We start from the raw sequence: 21,710 nt of genomic DNA, 5'->3' as shown, positions 1-21,710 counted from the left end.
CCAGCAATGCCTGTTCACTGCAGCCCACCTGGGGCAGTTTAGTAGATGAACTAGAACTAGTGACCATCGCTCTAAAGGGGCGATTTAGCAAACCAAAGCGCAGCAGCCTCTGCGGCAAGGTGCACTGGCACCGCTGGAAACTGCTAATTAGAAATGTTAGAAGTTCAGGTACTCACTGCACCTACTAACGCCAGGTACGGGACCAAGTCAGCCCTGCTTCTGCCTTGTTTGCTTGTACCAGAGTTGTTCCTTCCAGCAAACCCCCGGGGACAGGGCTGCCTTTGGCATTTTATAACCTGCGGGCCCATCTACCAGCGGCTTTCACCATGCGTGGCGCCGGTCCGTCTGGGAACACAGCCTGCTCCTGACGTCTTCACTTCTGAGAGTCCATCGTTCAAATCAGACTGGAAACCATGGTCACAGAGGGCTTGTTTCAGTGCTCTTCAAGGAGAGGGGTGTAGCTTACAAGCAGTATTACTTGACACTGAAGTCGCTTATCCTCAAGCGAAGAGGCTCAACGCTTGGGGAAATGGTACCACCACGTTTTGCCAAAGGATGGACGAGCCCTAACGAGGATGCAGGGCCATCTGACAGAGTTTGAACGCTGTTCGCTGACCCTGAGCCGCAGCAGGTCACGCCAGGCTGCGGCATTCAGGTACTACCACTAACAGCAGCAAGATGAAAAAAAGCATGCAAGGAAGTGCAGCGTCTGCCCTTACGTCACTCTCTACACCAAAAAAACAGGGAAACAATTTTAAAGAAAGAGCTTCTTATGAATTAAAGCTTCTGTGCCGACCACCACTGTTAAATCTTCGCTGTTGGCAGCGATCAGCTGCTGCCAGCCTGTGTGCCACAGCGGTACCGAGCGACGTGCCGCAGACAGCTTTGCTCTCTGCCGGTTTTATCTTCCCCGTGGCTGTGAAGAACAGCGGAGGCGAGGACAGCCGCTGGCCTGGGCCGGCTGCCCTGGAGCGCTGCAGAGCAAAGCCACAGCTCAGACGAGAAAGACGAGAAATAAAATCCAACTAATTTAAGGTCTTTTGAATATTCCAGTCTACTTCACCCGTTACTTTAAATGAGATCCACCGAAGGCAATGCATGAAAGAAAGACATTTTGTCAGAAAACACATTTTTGTAATTTATTAAATCTGTACACAGTTAGCTAGTACTGCTCTCATTAACACATTTGTAACCTGCTCCTCCATCATCCCTGCCCAGGTCAGCAGTCTGCTCGACTGAATAAAGGGAAGGCAAAGCCCTTCGCCTCCTTTGGTAGCCTGAACAGCAGCGGTTCCATTTCGACCTGAAAGACCCAGCAGCCAAAAGGCAAGTTTGATTATTTTATTTAAAATTAATCATTTCTTTCTGTTCAGCTACTGCGTGTGGAGCCAAACATTGCGTCTGGTCATTGTTAGTGCCGGGAAAAACTCCTCCATGAAAACTCCAAAACTGATCCAAAATTAGTCTCACACCAAAGCTGTCAGAGAAAGAGCTTCTCAGGTGTCACCTCAGAACTGCAGGATTCAGGTTTATGCTGAAGCTTTTTAGTATTTTAAGCTGAAAGTTGCTCTTATCTGTTATGGAGAGAGGTTTTATTGTTACTGGACAGTTATCTGTGTTGTAAAACAGCAATGATTTTGCTTAGTTGCAGTTGCACTGATTTCACTGAGCATCGGGAGGTTCTGTTAAAAGCTAAATCTTTCACCTGTTAATGCAGACAGTACTGTGCAAGTCCCACATCAAAATAAAAACAAAAGGAAGCAAATCAGAGAAAGCTCCTTGGAAATGCATGAGTAGGGAAAAAAATCTGGACACTTCACTTGGGATTGTCATTTTCTTGAAGAATGCCTTTAAAACCAGAAGAACATCCCAGAACAATCTGAAGACTCAAGGACCTTGGATCAACTGATTTCTGCCCTCAAATACTGGCTTCACCATTCCAGGTCAAATTTGCAGTTTCTACCACTACGTGCAGTTCTTCACATCAAACCACCATAATTAACATTTGTAAAGTGCTTTAAGATAGTGCTACAAAAGCACCAACAGTTAAAAGAAAGGCAGAACATCGATCACCAGCTCCTAGCTGATCCTTACTACTTGTTTTTTTCCTCAGAGCAGCATCGCTATGTTCTGCTTTGACTTCCTATCAACAAAGGGTTACGGTGCCAGTGCTGGAGACGGCAGAGGAGACGCTGCAGGGCAGTGGAAGAGGGATGTATCGGGAACACATGAAGATGACTTCTGGAAAGACGAATGAAGCAGAGCTCCAGAGATCGATGGGTATTTACTTCCCAGCTACATCAGGAAAGCAGTGCCACAGGCAGATTCATCTGCACAAAACTATGCAGGAGGGTGCAGACAGCACAAATATCTGCCAAACAAGGAGAGAGGTGGTGCTAATCTTTAAAAAAAAAAAAAAGTCAGGACATTGATGCTTTTTTGGGAGAAGGACATAACTGCTCGTTAGAAGCTATTGCCTGAGGGCTGTTAACTACTTAGTAGTAAAATCCTGCTACCTTTCCTGTTGACAGTAACTTCTCTCTAGTTAGCAGCTTCACAAAAGCAATCCTTGTATGAATCCATAAAGCTTTCCCAGATTTTTAAAAGGTTAATTTTACCATTATAATTGCACTTTAAAAACAGGCTTCAATCCCTACGCACTCTCCCCAGACACCTCCTTGATTTATAAAAGTGGAAAGAAAAGCTACAATTATTCACTGTCCTACAGCTACCAGGATTTGAAAGGTTTGATTTAGGTGCCTGAAGAAAGGATGCAAACACCCCGTTCTCAGGGCAGGAAAAGTGTGCATTTTAAAAAACCAGCAGGTGTCACAGCTTGGCTTGCATCGGCTTCAGGTGTTTGTGGAAAGACTCATGAACCTGTAAGAGGACAAGACAGTGGTTACAACAAGGCAGGCCTGAGCTTTAAAACAGTTTTAGCTCTTTACATCTTGCAGTGTGTTTTTATACTAGGGAAGTTTGAATCAGGGGCACTTCGGGAATTTAAAAACAGCCAGCGAAGTCCTGTATTTGAGTGTCTGTATGACACAAAGGATGAGAATATAAGCCAAAACAAATAGCTTCCCCACTACCTGTCTTGTACGAAAAAAGAATGCAAGACGTCTATATCCATGCAGACAATTTTTTGGCATTTTAATCCAAAGAAAACTGTTAGAGGTCTCCTAAGGGGACTGTAATGAAGCTCCTAAGCCCCCCACCGACCTCAGAAGCACAAAAAGTTGAGCCAGGACTGCAGCTACAATCACAGTCTCTGGCAGCCCCCCGTAGGAGATAGTCCGTCCAAATCAAGTAAAGGTAGTAAAGGCTACCAGACAGGATTTAGAGTTCTGTTTTGGCTGATGGAAGAGGGACACTGACTCTTCTCAGCTCAGTTTCTTTTATTAGCGCAGCTACAGCCTATGGGCAGATATGCAACACCTGACACTTAAGTACTACACGAGAGCAATTTATTTTCTTCTCCAGTCACTACTGCTGCCTGAAGGCGCTGAAAGACTTGCCAGAAAACAGGTAAAGCTTTCACAGCTACTGTCACTAAGCAAAATTAACAGCAAGTGATAATTTCTTTAAAATTCAGTGAGATTATTCAATCGTTTCTCTAGGGAGAGTACGATTTCCTCTCTCAACTGAGAAACTCAGAAGTATCCGACAGGGATGCATGTGAGGTACACACGGGAGAGGAACTGAAGAAGGGATGCTGAAAGCAGAGGAGCAGAGGTAGGTTGCTAGTTCTGGTCCACTACCACTAGTGACTTTTCTCCCCAATTCATCAATCACGTGCTGAGATCACTGGATCAAAATTTAAAAAAAAACCTAAACTGGGTTATTTCTCTGGACACAAGTGACCTAAAGATGAAGAAATAAAGTTTCTTTACCTCCGTATTGTTCAGTGGGGATTTTTTTGCCCACTCAAACATGTTCTCGTAGACATTGCCATCATACCGGCCAAGCACAGATCCAAGATGAACGTCATGGAAGTCAAAGGAGTCTACCAGCGCTACTGCGTTGGGACGAATTATGGCTAAGAGCTCTTTCACACGCTGGTTCACTTGAGTAATTTGGGCATTGGTCAGAATGCCCGCCTTGGAGGAAAAACAAAAACAGACGAACAAAAGAGGTTATCAGAAGAGTATGCAAGTCACAAGAACCTTTCCTTTCCTTCCCTTCCTCTATGGTCTAACACAGGGCAGCCTTCCCCACACAAAAATGCAGCAGTTCATAAAACACTAGTTGTTTTTGGTTTTGTTTCTTCCTAAGAGCTAAGTAATCAAACTGGCAATTTGCCGTAGTGTACAAGCAAAGGAGATGCCTACCATACTGCCTCGCTATTTAATCTTTGACAGGAGACTCATTCTTTAGAGTGCCTGTATGTCAACTCCAGTAGCAAGTTCTCCTGCAGAATGCACATGTGTATATTAAATTATTCCTGGTTTCAGGGAACTTTTAGGTAAGCAATAAAGAGGAAAATGGAAGACAAAACATACCACACGTGCCTGAAGACAAAATAAAACACTGATGCACAAATGCATTCTCGAACTGAAAGAACGAAGAGAACGAAAGTAATGCCCGACAATTTAAACCCTTTCACTGAAGGATGAGTTAAGATGTGGAGTACAATATCCCCCTTTTGTGCACTGATTTACAAATGCACACAGCTCTCAGAGCACGTCTAACTCACACCTCCTGTATTAACTCCTTGTTTTTTAACACACAACACCGGGTCACCAGCTGGAAAACATTTAAGCTAACCTATACAGATGCCATGTCACCATTTATCATCCAACTCTGCTTCTGGCAGATCATAAGGGAAACTTGACAAGAGCCTTTCATCAGACCTGCACCACTAACGGCCTTCTGGAAGTCAACAGTCAAGACCTCACGCTAAGCATTCGTGCAACTTTGCATTTAAAACAGCTTTGCAAACAATGACTCTGCCTCTAAAAATTTAAAATGTTGAAGACAGACACCAACCTGCAAGAAATCCCCTGTGTTCTTACTGATCCCATACAGTGCATACAGGAGACACAGCTCCGTCATGACAGCACGGACAGCTGCATTACTGATCTCGGGCAGCTTCGCTGTGAAAAGCTTCACTATCACATAGTGACAGTGTGCCTGCAAGAAATGAAAGGAAGGTGAATCAGGGTCATGAAGAGATGAGAAGCTCTTATAGCATATATTTCTTTATCAGGCACATCACTGACCTCAGATGCTCGCACAAGATCAACAGAAGTTCTGTTCCAGGCATCCTCCTTGCTCTTTCTGTGGTTCAGTTCAGCTTGCAAATTCTTTGCTGCAGCTTCTACAAACCTATTTCATAAAAGGAAGAAAAACAGGTTATGCAATAACACCGCATTAACAGGATTATGTACACTGAATTAATTAGAATTTCAGTTTAACACATCAGAAGAACTCAGAGGTCATGTCCCACGACTGAATAAGTTGCCTGGAGCGAGCAGCTGTGGCTCTAAAACCATCACTGCTGCAGCTAGAGCACAGCTACAGAGGGGTAAGTCAGCATTTGATGGCACATACGCGGTGCTTGAACACGTACACGTAAGTATCTGTTCTACCCTCACACTTCCTTCACAATAGGCTTTAATGTCAGGATTGTCTCTCTCCAGGTAGATCTCTGAGCAGTTTGAACAAGGTTGGTGTTTGTATGCTCCAATATACTTTACATTTAAATAAGAAAAAGATACTTCAAAATGGAACAGAGCAGAGTAACGAGGCTATGCGCAGGCTGTACATAGCCTCTTGTAACCTCAAAGCACTTAACACTGACCCAACCTAGTAAAGCGTGTCACTTCTTGAAAGCAACAACCACAGCAAAGCTTTGCAAACCACATCTTGACAATCTAACATCAACGGCAGCACATCACTACCATCTCCCAAGACGCACAATTTTATTGGTGCTTGGCGCAGTCTAATAAGTGTGAACTCACCAGGCAGCACGTGCTTTGTAGGCCTCTACCAAGCTCTGTGGATCGTTGATCCGCACAGTCACAGTCCTAGCAGCCACTTGCTGTGGCTGAATGCGTTGCCTGGAGAGATCGTTAAGGTAGGACACCATGCCAGTAACCCGCTGCCCAGAACTAACTTGGTTGTAGCTTTTGACAAGAAACCTGAAAACAGAGACACCAAACAGCAACTCTTACTCCCGAGTTGTTTGAATGGGGAGAAGTCATCTCACCTAGGGTCGGACTTGCAAAGAACAGTTGTAGGCATGTATTTTTCAAAATAGGGCGAAGGACAGAAACATGAGACACCAGTTTCACAGTAATACGGGATACTCTTCTGCTCATCACTTCAGCTACAAAGACCATAATGCCAAGGCAAGAATGTCTCTGGACAGAAGCTACCATACCTAGCTGTCTGCAGCATCATGACCGTGTTTTCGCCCTCATAGGTGCAGGATGGGGTGAATGTGACGTAGATGTCAGGAATGCCACTGCAGCGGGAGTAGCCATGCCCACCACACGCCATCCGACATTCCTCAATACCAGCACTGGCAGTCCAGGAAGTGAACGCCTTCAGCCCTGCTGTCAGTGCATGGAGCTGGTGGACAAAAGCAAAGCCAGTTTAGATGTTTTTATTTTCCATTCTTAGCTTGCACACATACATGCTAAGTACTGCAGCTCCCAGGAAAAAAGTAGAGTCAACACCATCCTTCCAGTGCCCCACAGGGTCTTGTTTTTCTTGTAAGAACTCTTTTCTGAGCCAAACTATTTACATGAAAGCCTCTACACCTGTAAAGATTTCTTTTGAGTACCCCATCCTTTCTGCCTCTACGCATTATGTCCAAGACTGTTTTCAATTGCCTATCGTCACATTAGATCCTCAGATAGAATCCATAACTGAAACTGACATTTTACAACCCTAACCCCTCAGTACAGTACCGATACCTTTGATTAACTCACCAGTTCTACCCTAGTGTCTTGGAAGAACAATCAAGAAGCTACAGCACAAGCATAAGACCAGCCTTAACTCCAGTCCCAAGCGATATGCCATCGTTCCTCAAAAGTCACCATTTTAAAAAATATTCACAGTAACTTTCTCACAGTGCATTACTCCCTAGTTTTTTTTAAAGGGCTGCTAAATGAATAGTGCAGATGAAGAAATAAAAGTCACCAGCACATACTGGGCCTGGGATCACTGAATCTAAAGAATTACAAGATGTCTCATGAGCCAAAAAGGCTGGATGCCTTTTCTCCCATGCTGTGAAGAAACCTTACATAACATCAAGAGAGGACACACTACCTCTGGCAGCCCACTCAGGTCCCCTTCATTGATGTCTCCACTAATACGCCGATAGGTGTCTTTCATGTAGGCTCCCACAAAGTGAAAGGCATATGCCGTTGCCAGGAGAGGAAAGAGTTTGTATTGTTGGGTCTGATAATCCAAGATCTGGGGTTCTGGTTCCCTAGAGCAGGATACAGATGAGTCAGTATGCCAGTGGCTAGCAAACTGCCATGAAGTCCCATTCAACTCTAAGTAGCTTCTCCACTCGGATAGCACAAGCTGCATCCCTATCAAGCCAGCCTAAAATCATACAGCAAAAGCCTCTGGCAGGGGGAAGGCATTTTGGTAGTCAGGAATGAAAGATTACTCACTTCCCAGGCTTAAACAGTGCTTTGAAACTCTCAACTGCCAAAGCAAACGACATCAACCACAGCCCCTCTTCCCTCCAGTATTTGGGAATTTTCCCTCAGCACTCAGGCCGCTCTTTCATTTCACTGCACTTACCCTGGCTTTAGCTCAGACTGGTGTCTCACTGCACTATAGCGGATGGCAATGGTACAAGCCTGGGACAGGGAGCGAGCTGCATCGCCTACAATGAGAGAGCGGATGAACACCATGGTCCCGTAGGTTAGCTTGTCACTAAGCGGTTTCACGTAGGTGCCATCTGGTTCAACCTACAAAAAAAGAGAGCCTGTTGATTTTTAGTTTCCTCCCTTTTACATGTTTGTTCACATCTCAAGCTCTAAACTCACCAAGTAGCACTTACAAGCAGCCTACAATCTTGTGGGTACACTGTTCAACCACACAAGAGCATTTGAATTGTCCATTTCTAACAGCATACGCTGAAATTCACTGCCTTACCTGGGCGTATTTCATCAGCATGTTTTCCCGAGGAATTCTGAAGTTGTCCATTTTCAGGTAGCCATTATCCATTTCATCATAACCAAATTTCGGCCCAATGTCACCCACCGTAATACCTGCCACAGACAAAGCTCCTTGCATTAAGAAACAGGAACTAAACACCACATGAGAGGTTCAAGCCTTCTCCAATAAAAGGTCTGCTTACTTTTCTATCAAGTCCTGGCACTATTAGGAGTAACAGCTAACGAGAACCTTAATCTTTTTGATGCAAAAGTGGACATCAAAACATGGGGATCTTAATAATTTACATGAAGTCCTACTACCCAGTCACTGGGGGAGCTGTCTCTAAAGATCGTCCAGCTCTCCTCTAGCTAGAGAATGGTGAAAGGTATTCTTTCCTTTCAGACAGCAGAACAGAATGCATAGCTGGGAAACACCAGGACAGAATCAAATCCCAAACTAACCTTCACATTGAAAGTGTGACACAAAAGATGATTTAGTGGTAGTTCAGTTGTATGAAAGACTCCTTTAAGCCCTGTGACCTACCACCTACTCACTGAAATCAGCTAGTGAAATAAGCCATGTACATTTTAACAAGACACACGCAGCTGCGTATAGCTGGAGAGAAACAGGTCTAATGATTCCATGTGTGCTAAGCAAGCCCTTAACATGAATTTTTACCTGGCAAAGGCTCGTGGGTGCCCAGCTGCCGTATGGGAACAATAAAGGCATGCAGCCCTTTGCACTGGCCCTGAGTGTAGAGCTGAGCCAGAACGATGGCATGGTTCGACGTCTTTCCAACTGCAAAAGGAGCGGGAGTCAGAAGGAAAACCAACAGTCAGCATACTTATATACACAGAGTCTCTTTTCTTAAAGCAGGATCTGAGATTACCTTAACCACATCATGTGTTAAAAAAACAGATTTATGAGACTGGTTATCACCCACATTCTACAACTAGACAATGTTGCTCAAGTCAATGAAAGCTGCACAAGCCGATTCTCTTGACCATGCAATACAAAGTCCTTGGCAAACCTGCCAGGGGAGCTGAAGGAAGTATAAAGATGTTGATACAACCAATCAAAAATTACACCAAATCCATACGGTGTGAATGATTCTGAGAAACAATCCCGAGCAGACAGATAACCCAAAGTTTTCATAGGCTCTGGTAAGTCTGTGACTTGTGCAAGAGTAACTGCCTTTTGGCCAACTCTTTGGATCAACTTTCAGTCATCATTCTGTAGATATAATACACATGGCATCCCGAAGTGTTTCTGTGCATCTTCCAGGTTTAGACACGCAGTGATGTACTTACGTCCACCTGGCCACCACTTAATGGAGGTCACAGTGGGGCTGTTGAGGATGAACTCCTGGGTAGCAGGGTCGTAAGTAGCTGTAGTTTCTAGACCCCGGAGATGAGTTCCTGAAAATAAGCGAACATTGTTTTGGCAGAAAGTCACAAAACAGAGACAAGGGCGGAACTGGACAATGGAAAGTTAAACTCCAGTAGTAATGTACAAGTTTTAACTTTGAGTTTAGGCTATATAGAGGACTAACTATCAACCAATTAAGGAAGAACAAATGAGTCAGACTCTGTTCTGGGGCCTGAAGCCAATTCTCAGAAAACTCGATGGGTTTTTTTCCCCAGTGGTCTAAGACTAGTTTCCAAGCACCTCCAATCTGACACCTTTTTGCTATTACACACCAGAAGCCCTTTCTCAGCTAAAAAGGTCCACAAAAACACACTCACCTGGATTTCACTAAAATTGCAATCTGATTAAATTGCAAAATAAAAATCATATACTTTTCAGCCACAAGATGAAACAAGTAGTGCCCATCATTTCTTCATTCCCTCATGAGGCCTACACTCTCCTCACATGATGGAGCAGTTTCTCCCAATCGAGATCATCCGTAGCTCCAAGACAGCAAGTAAAGGCACGCATGCACCAGCGTACTGATGCAGGCAGATGAAGAGACTGCAAAAAGATGAAGGTAACAATTCCAGGAACAGTCTTTGTCTTCTGCCTCCAACCCTTTACCTCACACACACCTGTCTCGGCAGTGGCATTGTCCCTGTGTGCATAAAACACAAACAAACCCAACCAAAAACATACCAGGCCTACTTGCTTAAACTAGACAAGCTGTGAACACTTCTGATAGTCTAGACTGACAGAGCAAGACAGAGCCAGTGACTCCACACAAGAGCTTCAACATGAAAAATGATATCACCCTGATACAACCATGTCTCAGAAGCATGGAGTTCACAGCAGACTTCCACAAGCAGCTTAACACAGACTTACTTTGCTGGTAAAGCATCTTCAAACCTCACTAGTTGCAAGAGATTCTCCACAGGCTTGCAGTTACTTTATGCTTCATACAGTCTCTACATTTCACTTCAGCACAAAGGTGAATCCTGCTCATTCTTTGAAAATAATTCTCAACTGCAACTCTCAGATTTCAAAATTAAAGTTTCCCAAGGGATAATATCCTCCCTTGGAAACGTGGATTAAGTGTCGCAATCACAGTACTGCTGGAGTTATCAAAATACATTCCAAAGCTTGAAAGCAAATGAATAGCAACAAAGAACAAAGTCTACTTGAGCCAGAGAATCAAAAACCAAAACGCTTCATAGTCCAATGGAAAAGAACACATGGGAGTGAAGTGAAGAACCAGGGGAATAAAGCTCCCCACAAAACACGAGCATTGGAACCAAGTCACCCACGTGTTCTCTGATCCAAGATCAGTCCCAAGGTGAGAAGCAACTCTTTTTTGGCACCTCCTTCAGTACCTTAAAGCTCTGTCCTTTTGCCTTCACACTGAACGTTAAATGGAGCAATGCAGAAACAACACTGAAAAGAATGTCAAGTGTAGGAATGGACAGATGTCATCAAACTGACATCCCCACAGTCATATGCAATGGTCTATACTGGTGTGAACAGTACAAGAGGAGCACTCGGCATGCTCACGTATAGAACTACAGACATCACGCTCTCCCACAGGAGAAGAAAAAAGGACAAGCAGCGTTTGGTATAATCATCTATTAAAAATTTCAGAGGCAGTCCGCTTTCCCCTATAGCCACAACTGCCCGCGTAAGGACCGCGGGGTAAACACAGACCATTTTTCCCAGGCTGAGGGATCTTTTGTACACAAAGCCATTCTCGGAAATAGCATTTAGTGAATGTACTGTACCATGGCCCATTTCAGTCTGGGCGTAAGTGCCAATGATCTCCAGGTTCCAGGCAGGCATGAAGAAGCGATCCTGCTGCTCTGGGGTTGCCTGGGTGAGAAGGGTGGGGAGGAACATGCCCAGATGAAGGTCCAGAGGCTCAGGTCGTCCATGATGAACAAAGCTGTGAAGAAGTGTCATGGAATAGGAGTGTGAAGGGAGTGTTACAGGAGGGAAGCAAGCATGAGGATTCATGGTGGAGATTCAGGAAGAGACAAAAAGAAAAAAAAAATGATTCATGTGTAAATCAGAATTCAGCAAGTGTATTTTAGAAAGCCAGAGCACTGTCCTTTTCTCAGGCCTGAATAATAAGAAATTACACTTACTCTGAAATAAATATGCAACGCATTTCTTTCTAATCATACATAAAATGCATTTGCAACATTCCCGTGTCTTTTGATGCACCATGATTGATAAAAAAAACGATTCATCCAAACCAAAAGACAGACCAGGACAGACCTTCACTATGGTTTGGAAGCCAGAGCATCCCTAACTTAAAGGGGCTGAGTCAGAATGTCAGTTTGTTGAAGACGTGATCTCGCCAGATGAAGCGAGCCTTCGCCCAAAGATATGAAGTCCACTCTTTTTTTTTTTTTTCATGGTTTGAGGTAGAACCTGCTAGAAGTCCCAGTTTATCTGGGTGAATAAGCTAGTTTTTCAATGAACTTTTTTTTTTTTTTTTAAAAAAATGGTCTTTAAAGAATTAAGAATTTTTAAAAAGTCCTGTCTGTACTGTCTACTTCACTTTTTTTAATTAAAGATCAAACACAACTAGCGCATATTACATTCCAACTCAACTCCCTTCAACTTTTGCTATTTTTTTAAAGTTCTCTTAAAAGGACAGTGCTCTGCATGTGTAAGTCAAAGTTGTGAACGTAAACAACTTGGCAGGAAAGCCAACATTTTTCAACCTGTAAATCACCAGCACAAAGCCTCTCCAATTAAGCATGTTTCATTAGAGCTACTCTTCCTCCAAGTTCTGTCAGACACCACTGTTAGGTAGTTAAGTGTTGTATTAAGTTTTTTGATATAAAGAATTAAATGCTCACTAAATCTTTAAATATTGATAGCTTTGAGCATTAAAATAGTGGGAATATAGTTTGAGGATCAGTACCTTCTGTACAGAGGTTGTCCATCTGGCACATTTATGTATGAAATAATCTAATTGGTCTTTAACCGGAATATATATGTGTTTAAATGAGATATGCATTACGGAAAGAGTACTGATCTGAGCTTAGTTCAAACTCACCTGGCATTCTTATCAAAGCGGGAGGAATGCATTCTTGTGTCACCTCCGAGCACACATTAATATGAACTAGCTCTATCCCTAGAGCTTCCTAAGAACCTCAGTTCTTGTCTTTGATATTCTCAGGCACCTACAAATAAATCCAACCATCTAATAAACCCATTAGCAATGTTTTCTACACTTTCTGACCGAACAGTGACCAAGCTCAACGGGGGCTAATGGGTTATCAGGAATACCAGATTTTAAGTGAGTTTTCAGCACTGGTAAGAACTACACAGCTGACAGCCAAAGATTGAAAGAAAACCCTTATTTACCAGCAATAGCTATAAAACAGGTAGAAACAGTACAGTATTGTCATCACTCCTTTTTCTTTCCTTTTCAGCCCTGTGCTATTTGTGCTTTTTCTGTCTTTTATTTTTTCAAGAGACTTATTCGCTATGGAATAGGTTAAAATCAACACAGGCTATCAAGTAGGTACTCACTAAGATAAAACTGAGTAACTACCCACCCAGGCTAGGATTCAATTAGATAATCCAGAGGTCTGTTTCCCCACCACTAGTTTCTAAACATCTGGATTAAATTAAGCAGAGCTCAGTGACAATTACTTCAGAAGCTTTACTGATGAAGCAGTTAAGATACTCAACATTCATAGCAGGAATGCCAAATGGTTGCATTTTAATTATTCAGCGTGGAAATTATATTTATCATACTATCACCATATTAGTTCTATTAAGTGTCAAAATACCAATTATACCATCAAATCACACGAGAACTGTGCAACGATCTAATGTGAAATAGCAAGGAAAACAAATCACTTCGGTGTGGATGTGTGTCTGATTTAAAGAAGTTGGTGTGAAAAAGGAAACAAGGTCAGCAGGCATTCGTTGTTGCCATCTGGTTGTCTCTCAGCTTCTGGTGTTGAGCTAGGTTTTGCTCGCTCCATCTCTCCCAAGCAGAACAGACAACAGGATTTTCTCCGCTGCGTCTTCTACAAACGTTTCAGCTACCACGGGTAGCTGTGCTGAAGAGGCAGGCAACCGGCATTCCCAGCTAACTTCTGCAATTGTCCAGACTTGTACGTATCACGCTTTCCAAGTGTAGATGCCAGCACAAGCACTGGAGTCTTTAGTTTGTTAAACTATTCTTGCTGGTATTTAACAGCTGTTAATTCCAGGTTCTGGGCTAAAAAGACTGTTTTCTGATCCATTAAACATCCTTGCATTTGAAGAAGCAAAAGTTGTTTTCAACAATAGTAGGAATAAGATGTTCTTCTTCTCGGAAAGCAAGATCTTTCCTGCTTTGTTGTACAGCTGCAGTGGAGTAGCATCTGGAAGAAAAGCACTTGGGGCAACGCATACCTTACTTTCAGAACCAAACCTGGGCCACCTCACCCTGCTACGCTGCATCTCTGACCTGTCCACACATGCTGATTACGAACTAAGAACCGAGACACACATACCCCAAATTCAAACAAAAATAAAAACCACAGTTCTGTTGACAGACACGCTCCAACCAGTTCAAGTGAAATTCAGACTCCCAGGGCTTGGAACAACCTCCTCATCTTAAAACAAAGGTAAACAACTACGAAGTCAGTGATCAGCTAAGAGGTGCATTCTGGAATAGACCAAGCCTAACCCTATGACTGTCAGGATGTGAAACGAAGCGGCTGTCCGGCTACAGGGCAGGAAACATCTACAGTTAACCAAACTATTTTACCTTTCCCCTTGTAGATTTACCTAGGGAGCATCATCAATTTATAAACCGGAGTTACAAAAAAGAGGTTACCCGTTGATCCCTGAAGGGAACTAACCATGTCCCATTTCGGTTTGGGCGTAGGTGCCAATTATCTCGACTCCATGAACCAGAGGCAGCCATTTCTCCTTCTGAGCATCAGTCGTTTGGGTCTCTAAGGTTTTTTGAAACATGCTGAAGTGGAGACCGAAAGGTTCACGAAAACTGCCCAAGCATGTTCTACAGGAGAGAAATAGAGGGATCTGGATCTCAGTCTTACAGTTACTGTGATACTGAAAGGCTTTTCTCCAACTGTAGCATAAAATAAATAATCTCTTTGCCTATTTCAATCTTTTTTTTAATCCCACAAGCAACCTCCAAATATGGAGGCATCAGAGGCAATGCTAATGGGAAAATAAATGTTTCTTTCAGGCATTTCATTCACCCTATGAAGCCTGCTGTTGCTATGTGACTGGAAAAAGTACTATTCTACAAAGATTCATGGGTAACTTAAAACTGAGGACAAGAAAATCAAATTATTTTCTCCCCCATCTCTCTACTCCCTAGAACTAGGAAGCATTAGTTAGAATCACTATGTATTGAAAAGGAGAAGGCTCCTTAGGTGACCAAGTGCTTTTCAGAAGAGCTCTGTATTACCTGTAGCTGCTTCTATCAGCTGTGAGATCAGGAACTCACCTTCAATTAAAATTACTGTCACTGGCTAGTGCTGGAAGGAATGGAAGGAAAATCAGACATTTTACGTGTGCTTCATCAAAACTGAAGGTATTTCACGAGAGAAAGCTCTGTTCGTTTAGTAGCCACGATGGCAGGCAGAGTACACTCCCAATTAAAATAAACCCCATAACACAAATGTGCTAGAAAGTTTCACTGTGTAAAAGCTGCGCAGTAAATGACAACATCTTCCCTTCAGCATTCTGCAGCCTGAACACTTTTTTCATCTTCCATCCACTGTACACAAATGCTTATTCCATCGAAATTCAAAGATGGAGGAACAAACGAGCGCTCTGCATGAATACCTACACCCAAGATCTCTCCCACCCGCCCAGGATACCTACAAGGAAAATATATCCTTCCCTCTCGAGGTACTAATGCCTGCCCAGGGAGCACATTTAAGTTTGCTGCCAACACAGAGCCGCACTCCATAGCGGATGCTATGCATATAGGTTTTCAAATTACGGCAGCATTTCTGACTGGCATTTTATACCATGCCTGAAATGAGTGCCTGGGAGCAGAGAGTAAATAATTGGTAACTCAAAACCAGATCCCTAGGCAAACGGTGAAAATCAGCCTCAGGGTGAGAGAAAGGAGGACAAAGCTTCTCCAGCACCACTGAACTGCATGGTGAAGGCGCTTATTTTAAATTGAACAGTTTTTAAATTATCAAGACTGAATGAGCCATGGATTCTTCCAGAAGCAAAACTATTCTCATCAAGTAATCTAATACTGGTGATTAAATTAACTTTAAGCTGGTGTGAGTGCAGGTAGTTTCTAGAGTTCTTGGGTTCAAGGCAGCCAGTTCTCTTACCAGAAAACATTCTATTGCCCACGGCAGCACATATTTACAAAGCAGAAGTTACCAGCGTGACCAAGGGCTTAAAAATGCTACACGGACAGGGAGACAGAATATTTTTTTCAGCATTCTTGTAGTTTCCTACATGGGTTCTTCTTTTACTCCAGGACCCATATAACAATAGCAGCACCCTTTACTTCCTCAGTGCCTCCAACACAATTACTGTGCATCTGTTCCTTGGCCCCAAAACGACACCCCTACAGGGAGAAAATGAGTTCTGACTTTGAAATACACTGTTTTGGGGCAACTTGGGAAGAGACTGAACAGTTCTTTGCATATTTTCAGGAGCCATTGAAAGAACTTGTGAATAAGGTGCAGCACATGCTTTGCTATCAGAAAAATCAGGTCAGGCACTGCTGCTCTGAAGGAAAAAAATTCATCTTAAAGGTCACACCAACAAAACTTTCACTGCCTATCAGTAAGTTTAACTGCAAGTGCCAGATATTTCATGCTTAACTAGCACCTTCTCTGACAGGAGTAAGAATGACATTTTGCAAACAAATACTTTATAACATCCCTGTGTCAGAAGGTCAAACTGTTTCACTAACTAAACTTGCAGCATTTTAACAGCTTCTTGCATTAACAAGCCAAAAGCAGAGCTGAAAGCTAGCTAATTTACAGCAGAAACTTTTCATCTCTGCGTACTCCACACTGAGTGATCAGGGATTTAACATGCCTTTTAACAGCTTGAACAACAAGGAGAGAATCCGATTTTCCTCATGACACAGGGCAAACAGAAGCGGTACTAGCTGTGAAGGGAGGAAGAGCAGGTTTTCTTTTTTCTTTCGCCAAACTCTTACTCCTCCCTCGCGCAATTTCTACATACCCACTACCTACACAGCTTGCTCTCCCAAGGCTGCGTTGTGTAACTGTCGAGTACTTTGCTACGTCAGGACTGAATGTGGCTGGCTGCACCTAGCGCTAGCAATGTGATCAATGACCAAAGATCACCTCGCCGGCTGGAAGTCAGATTTGCTATGACAATCAGGGAGACAAGAGGAGGGCTGCAGTTCCAAATCCACTTCTGGAAGAAGGATGTGTAGTAATACGCTACTTCGGCAGTACAGATCTTCCCAGATTTCACTGCAGTCAATGCCACCCACATAGAAAAAGGCGCTTGTATCTGACAGATGAGCGTGATAGCACGCCTATCAGCGAACAGAGTACAAAAGAAGCAAAGTCTATGTTTTCAGAGACTCTAGAGCTAAATGAACAATTGCAAAGACATCCTCAGGCTGCAGAACGGGGTCACAGAATGGGGTCATTTACTTTACAGCAAAATCCACACGCAAACTTTTCTAGCTTTTTGCGGTTCTCGAGGTAACTCTCCCAAAGAAGAGCATGAAGGATCACCCCACTGGAGAAGGAGCCAGGGGTATGTCTGAACTGCACTTACTGGGCTTCAGAGTTAACAAACGCTATGGCAATAAACTCCTTTTCTAGCTGTATGAAAAAACACACGTCAGACTCACCCACTCCAAATTAATTTAGCAGTGGCTAGTAGGGTTCCTACTACAGTTTTTCTGGTTTGATTTGCTAAAAGCTACTCCAGGTCCTAACTTTAGAGAAGTAGGGCCAAATTCTCACAGGGAAAGCGCGTGTTCATGCAAAGCTCATGAACGCAGGAATCATATGTTGACTTGCAGCTCTCGGATCTTCTCTTCTTCTGAGCCCCAGTTTCTCCCAATCCCCAGTTTCTCCCAACTGTTTTTCACTTCTTCATCTAATCCTATTTTCCTCGATGAAGCTTATTTAAATTTGAAGGTGAATTAAAACAGACCAGATTGCTCTCTTCAAAGAGCTGTGTACCATGACACATCAGGACAGTTTCCCATTTTTCATGCTGACTTATATTTTGCTGCAGTTAGACTGTAAAAGAAATTGTAAATATTGGCACTTTAAGGCTGCTGGCCTTCCTGAGCTGTAGTCGCAGCAACAACTACAGTGCCGACACATGTTAAGACACTAGAAGAATTGACTAGATGAGAAGCAATTAAAATGGCTTCTAAATATATTTAACAGATCCTCTCATGTTTTGGAGTCCAAAGTCCTTGTGGAAACAGGGAGGAGGAGCATTCAGTTCAACATCTTGCAGCAGCAGCAACTGTCGAAGCCTATCTCCAAGGCAGCTGAAGGAAGAAACGTTTTTCCTCGCCTAGTCATAAATCAAGCTATGAAGTTGGTCAGGCAAGATAAACAAAGCTACCTAGAGAAGTTGTGGTAGTATGCAAAAGCTACAGGAAAACAACCAGCTCAAAATTCTCAAAAATTGTGTATGTAAAGAAATCTGTCCCTGCTGTTTGGGGATAATCACAAGGCGTGAGGGATTATTGGCAAAATATCTTAAGCTTCTGTATGTAAAAATCTGATGGTCAATTGCAATAAATACAACTCAACATCTGAATCAAGGACTTCAATCTATTTCATAAACTTCATTCAAGGCATGTCACAACACCATATCCATTCAATTTTCCAGTTTGGAAAAACGAGTACACCCAAACACAGCTTCTCCAGGTCAGCTTTGACACAAATGAAGTCCCTTCCAGTTAACACCAATCAGCACATTTGGAAATGTGATAGAAATAAACTTAATTTCGCAAGTTGGGTGGAGTTCACCAAGTTTAAAAAAATGTTTGACACTCAGCAGGTGAGAAAGTGGGGACAGATGTTAAAGTGCAAATGAAATCAAAGGATGAAAAAAAAAATCCTTTCATTTCTTCCATTTATTAAGAAGCAGTAAGCCAATATCCTCCCTTGCAAACACCAGACATTATAGTGAAGAATTCAAACCAAGAATATTAACAGCTCTTAGAGCAAACTTCATTTGTAGGTAACAAGTGTATGTCCTGCTCTTCATTCTTCTACATGTGATTACCGAAGACACTGGAAAATAGTCATTCTACAGTAATTGCAATCATCTTTTGAAATCCTGAATGTCTGCAATAAGAATTGACTCTGAGAAAAAGTAAGGCTTCCTCATTGTTTCACTTGATTTTGGATCATGAATTCTGACTACTCACACCAGACTATTCATATCACATAATATATGGATGCATTTTTGGTACCTCTGTGAAATACTACGCTTTCATCCATTTGAAATTAAGAATTGCTGACTCCCAAGTAAGTTTATGGAATAAGAAAAGTAGAATCTATCATTTGACTACTTCAGAAAAGTCCTATTTTCATAAAATATTGTCAGTAATGCTACCAAAACACAACATTTACACTGCAAACTACATTGACATTTGCCAGCTGGTGTACTGGATAGACTTCGCTGAATTTCTCCATAAAAATAATTGAAGAAACTTTCCTATCACCTCCATAACCCTGTGTAGCAGAAATTAATGATTAACTTTTGCCATGCAGTACCTGAGTAATCCACTACAGTCACTGAACTTTTCCTGTTACCGCTGTCCACCGGCGCCAAGTTTTCAACAGAACATTCACATCACTTCCACAAGAACTTTCACGACTCAGGTCAGTGTAGACCAATTTCTGTGAAATTAATACTACAGCAGAGGAGAGGATTTCAGCTAACTAGTCCCAGTATTCACGCCCTGAGGCCAATGATAGCTTTTCTACAAATCCAGCCAGAGGGGCTTGTGATTCTAACAGTGCATTATTTAACGTGCAATGTCCGTTTAATGTGCCAGAGGATTTATTCATGGTATTACATCCAGATTTCTGAAGCTGTGAAATCTCTGTTAAGCAGTTTGTTTGATTATATCAGGTTGAGTTTAATAGAACTAAGGGCAGAAATGTGTCAAAGTCAGGAACTACGTCCCCTGCAAACTGGAAGGAATGAAACTCAGATGTAAGGAGTTTTATTTTTATTAACGTAATCCAAGGGTGATACTATCAGATAAACAAAAGGTCAGACACAACAAGAAGCCTCCAGATCAAAGGGAGCCACTATAGCACCGGGGGCTTGGAGGAGGGAGACAGGAGAGAGAGTTGTAAACAAGAACTTATAAACTATCTTGGAACATTTTCAAGTATGTCTGTAATGCAACTTTATTAGGTCTAAGTGCAGAGTGAAGTAATCAGGTTTAAGAGGTTTCATTAGAAGCTACCACCTCATCAGATCTATTCAGATTCAACACATTTCAGTAGACTTTTTATTCCTTTGGGAGGGGAGGAATCAGACTTCGAGTCCCATTTTTTACTTTCTGCGCCATATATAAGAAAAGGATGTGATTAATAACGGTGCATTTCTAGTCAACAACCTAAGAAAACACAACATTCAGGAAATCAGGGTTTCACCTGAAATTCACTGAAGCCAAGACTCGAGTGGGCTTTCATACAGGTCTTTAGCTTCCTTTGGGCAGCAAACATAGAAAAAAAGCACAACTCTAACGTCCTTGGTGACGACCAAAGTACATACAAGAAGCAAACTCTACAGCCAGGTACCTTTTAAACCAGTAGATCTCCTCCGGATTTGCAATTCCATATTCTCTTAATTTCTTCACCATCAGAGAGCTCTTCCTGATGGCTTGCTCATAGCGCTGGCTACGGGACAGGAAGTTCAAATCCTCATGCTGGAAGTCAGGGTCATTCATAACTAAGGCCTCTGGGGACAGAATAGAAGGGGAAAACAAACTCAGTTTCCACAAACCACAAGGTACAGATATTGGAAAATTAAAAATAAAATTGAAAGTTAATGAAATCAGAAAGAAGTCAAGGCTCTTGGAGTAAGGGACTCCAGCAGCAGGGCACTCTCCCATTCCACACATAAGCCACATTTTAAGTTAGGAGCGCTCCAGACTTGGCAGGAGGTTAATTCACTGATTCTCAGCTCCCCAAGCAGCCATCGTTACTGCCGGATCAAGCTGACCCATGAACTTTGGTCCCCATACAACTCCTTGCAGAAGGGCACAGCTATTATTCCCACTAAGCCAACTGGAAATCAAGGTATCCACAGGCCACTGGCTTTCTGTGTCCCCTCTGGCACACCAGTTTCAGACCACCAGCCTCTGACAGTCCCACCCGGGCTCAGGCTGGGAGAAGAAAGAGGATGGAGGTATTTCGTTAACATCATGTATCACGGTGGCAGGGGGAGATAAGCTGGTCATATTTGTACTGTTGGGCAAGAGCGTACTGGAAGGGAAAAGGAGGGGAGAGGGCCCGAGAGAAAGGCCCACGGGAGGCTGCCTCAGCCTCGGAGGGAGGGGAAGGGAGAGGTGGAAGGATATTGCTCTATCGGGCCCACGCCAAATCCTTCCTGGAAAGGGGAGAGGAGGGGGGTCAGGGCCGTAACGCTGCTCCTGCTCCCCCAGAGCCCATCAGCTATAGTCCCTCCCTTCAGGCAGCCCCCTCCTCACAGCTTTCCCCTCTCCCCAGGGTCACCCCCTCCCCAAAATCTCCTCTCCATGCCCGCCCCCAGCCTGCCTCCTCCTCCCTCCACAGCCCCCTCCCCACGACCTCCTCCCCCCCAACCTCCCCGGGGCTTCCCGCCCTCAACGCCCCCCACACCCCCCGTCCCCACAGCCCTCCTCGTGAGTTCCCCCCGCAGCCTCTCCCCTCCCCACACACCCCTTTCCCTCTCCTAAACCCTCCTCATCCTCCTGTACAGCCGCCCCCAGCCCCCCCGGGCTGCCAGCCCCCTCGCAGGGGCGGCGGGGGGCAGCGGCGGGGGTCGCCGCCCGCCCGGGCCCGCCCTCACCGATCTCCTTGCGGCGGCGGGTGCGATCGGCGCCGCCATCCAGGATGTGGGTGAGGAGCTCGGGCTGGAAGGTGGCGGCGGCGCGCTCCCGCCGCAGGTCCGCGTTCACCATCACCATCAGCATCGCGGAGGCG

At 43.7% G+C, this 21,710-nt stretch overlaps 1 protein-coding gene across 3 annotated transcripts; it reads right to left on the bottom strand.

Moving 5' to 3' along the window:
• Positions 1 to 1,112: 1,112 nt before the first annotated feature.
• On the bottom strand, positions 1,113 to 21,707 carry ACOX1 (acyl-CoA oxidase 1). 3 transcript variants are annotated; one of them, XM_064467278.1, is made up of 14 exons: positions 21,577 to 21,707; positions 20,325 to 20,484; positions 14,403 to 14,563; positions 9,435 to 9,542; positions 8,803 to 8,922; positions 8,122 to 8,237; positions 7,765 to 7,934; positions 7,279 to 7,441; positions 6,386 to 6,576; positions 5,964 to 6,143; positions 5,223 to 5,328; positions 4,990 to 5,133; positions 3,894 to 4,100; positions 1,113 to 2,880 (listed from the first exon to the last, which is right to left on the bottom strand). In XM_064467278.1, exons 1-14 carry the CDS (start codon positions 21,698 to 21,700, stop codon positions 2,830 to 2,832), a joined length of 2,001 nt encoding a protein of 666 aa, XP_064323348.1. In that variant the 5' UTR covers positions 21,701 to 21,707; the 3' UTR covers positions 1,113 to 2,829. The 3 variants fall into 3 exon arrangements, with proteins under 3 accessions (XP_064323348.1, XP_064323350.1, XP_064323351.1); XM_064467280.1 differs by lacking the exon at positions 14,403 to 14,563 and adding an exon at positions 11,310 to 11,470; XM_064467281.1 differs by lacking the exons at positions 14,403 to 14,563; positions 20,325 to 20,484; positions 21,577 to 21,707 and adding exons at positions 11,310 to 11,470; positions 12,596 to 14,359.
• Positions 21,708 to 21,710: the final 3 nt, after the last annotated feature.

Source organism: Phalacrocorax carbo, chromosome 16 (genome assembly GCF_963921805.1).
Source record: "Phalacrocorax carbo chromosome 16, bPhaCar2.1, whole genome shotgun sequence".
In the NCBI taxonomy this organism is placed as follows: Eukaryota; Metazoa; Chordata; class Aves; order Suliformes; family Phalacrocoracidae; genus Phalacrocorax; species Phalacrocorax carbo.
Note: the sequence above shows the minus strand (reverse complement) of the source record. Positions and strands in the feature narration are given on the sequence as shown.

Bases quoted from the DNA above. Each gene is read 5' to 3' on its own strand.
- ACOX1 (XM_064467278.1), bottom strand. From the start codon at position 21,700: ATGCTGATGGTGATGGTGAACGCGGACCTGCGGCGGGAGCGCGCCGCC. The intron at 6,577-7,278 runs GTAGTGTGTCCT...TTTGTCCACCAG, and splicing joins ACCTGAGTGGGCTGCCAGAG to CTCCATGCACTGACAGCAGG. The intron at 5,134-5,222 runs GTCAGTGATGTG...CATTTCTTGCAG, and splicing joins ATCTTGTGCGAGCATCTGAG to GCACACTGTCACTATGTGAT.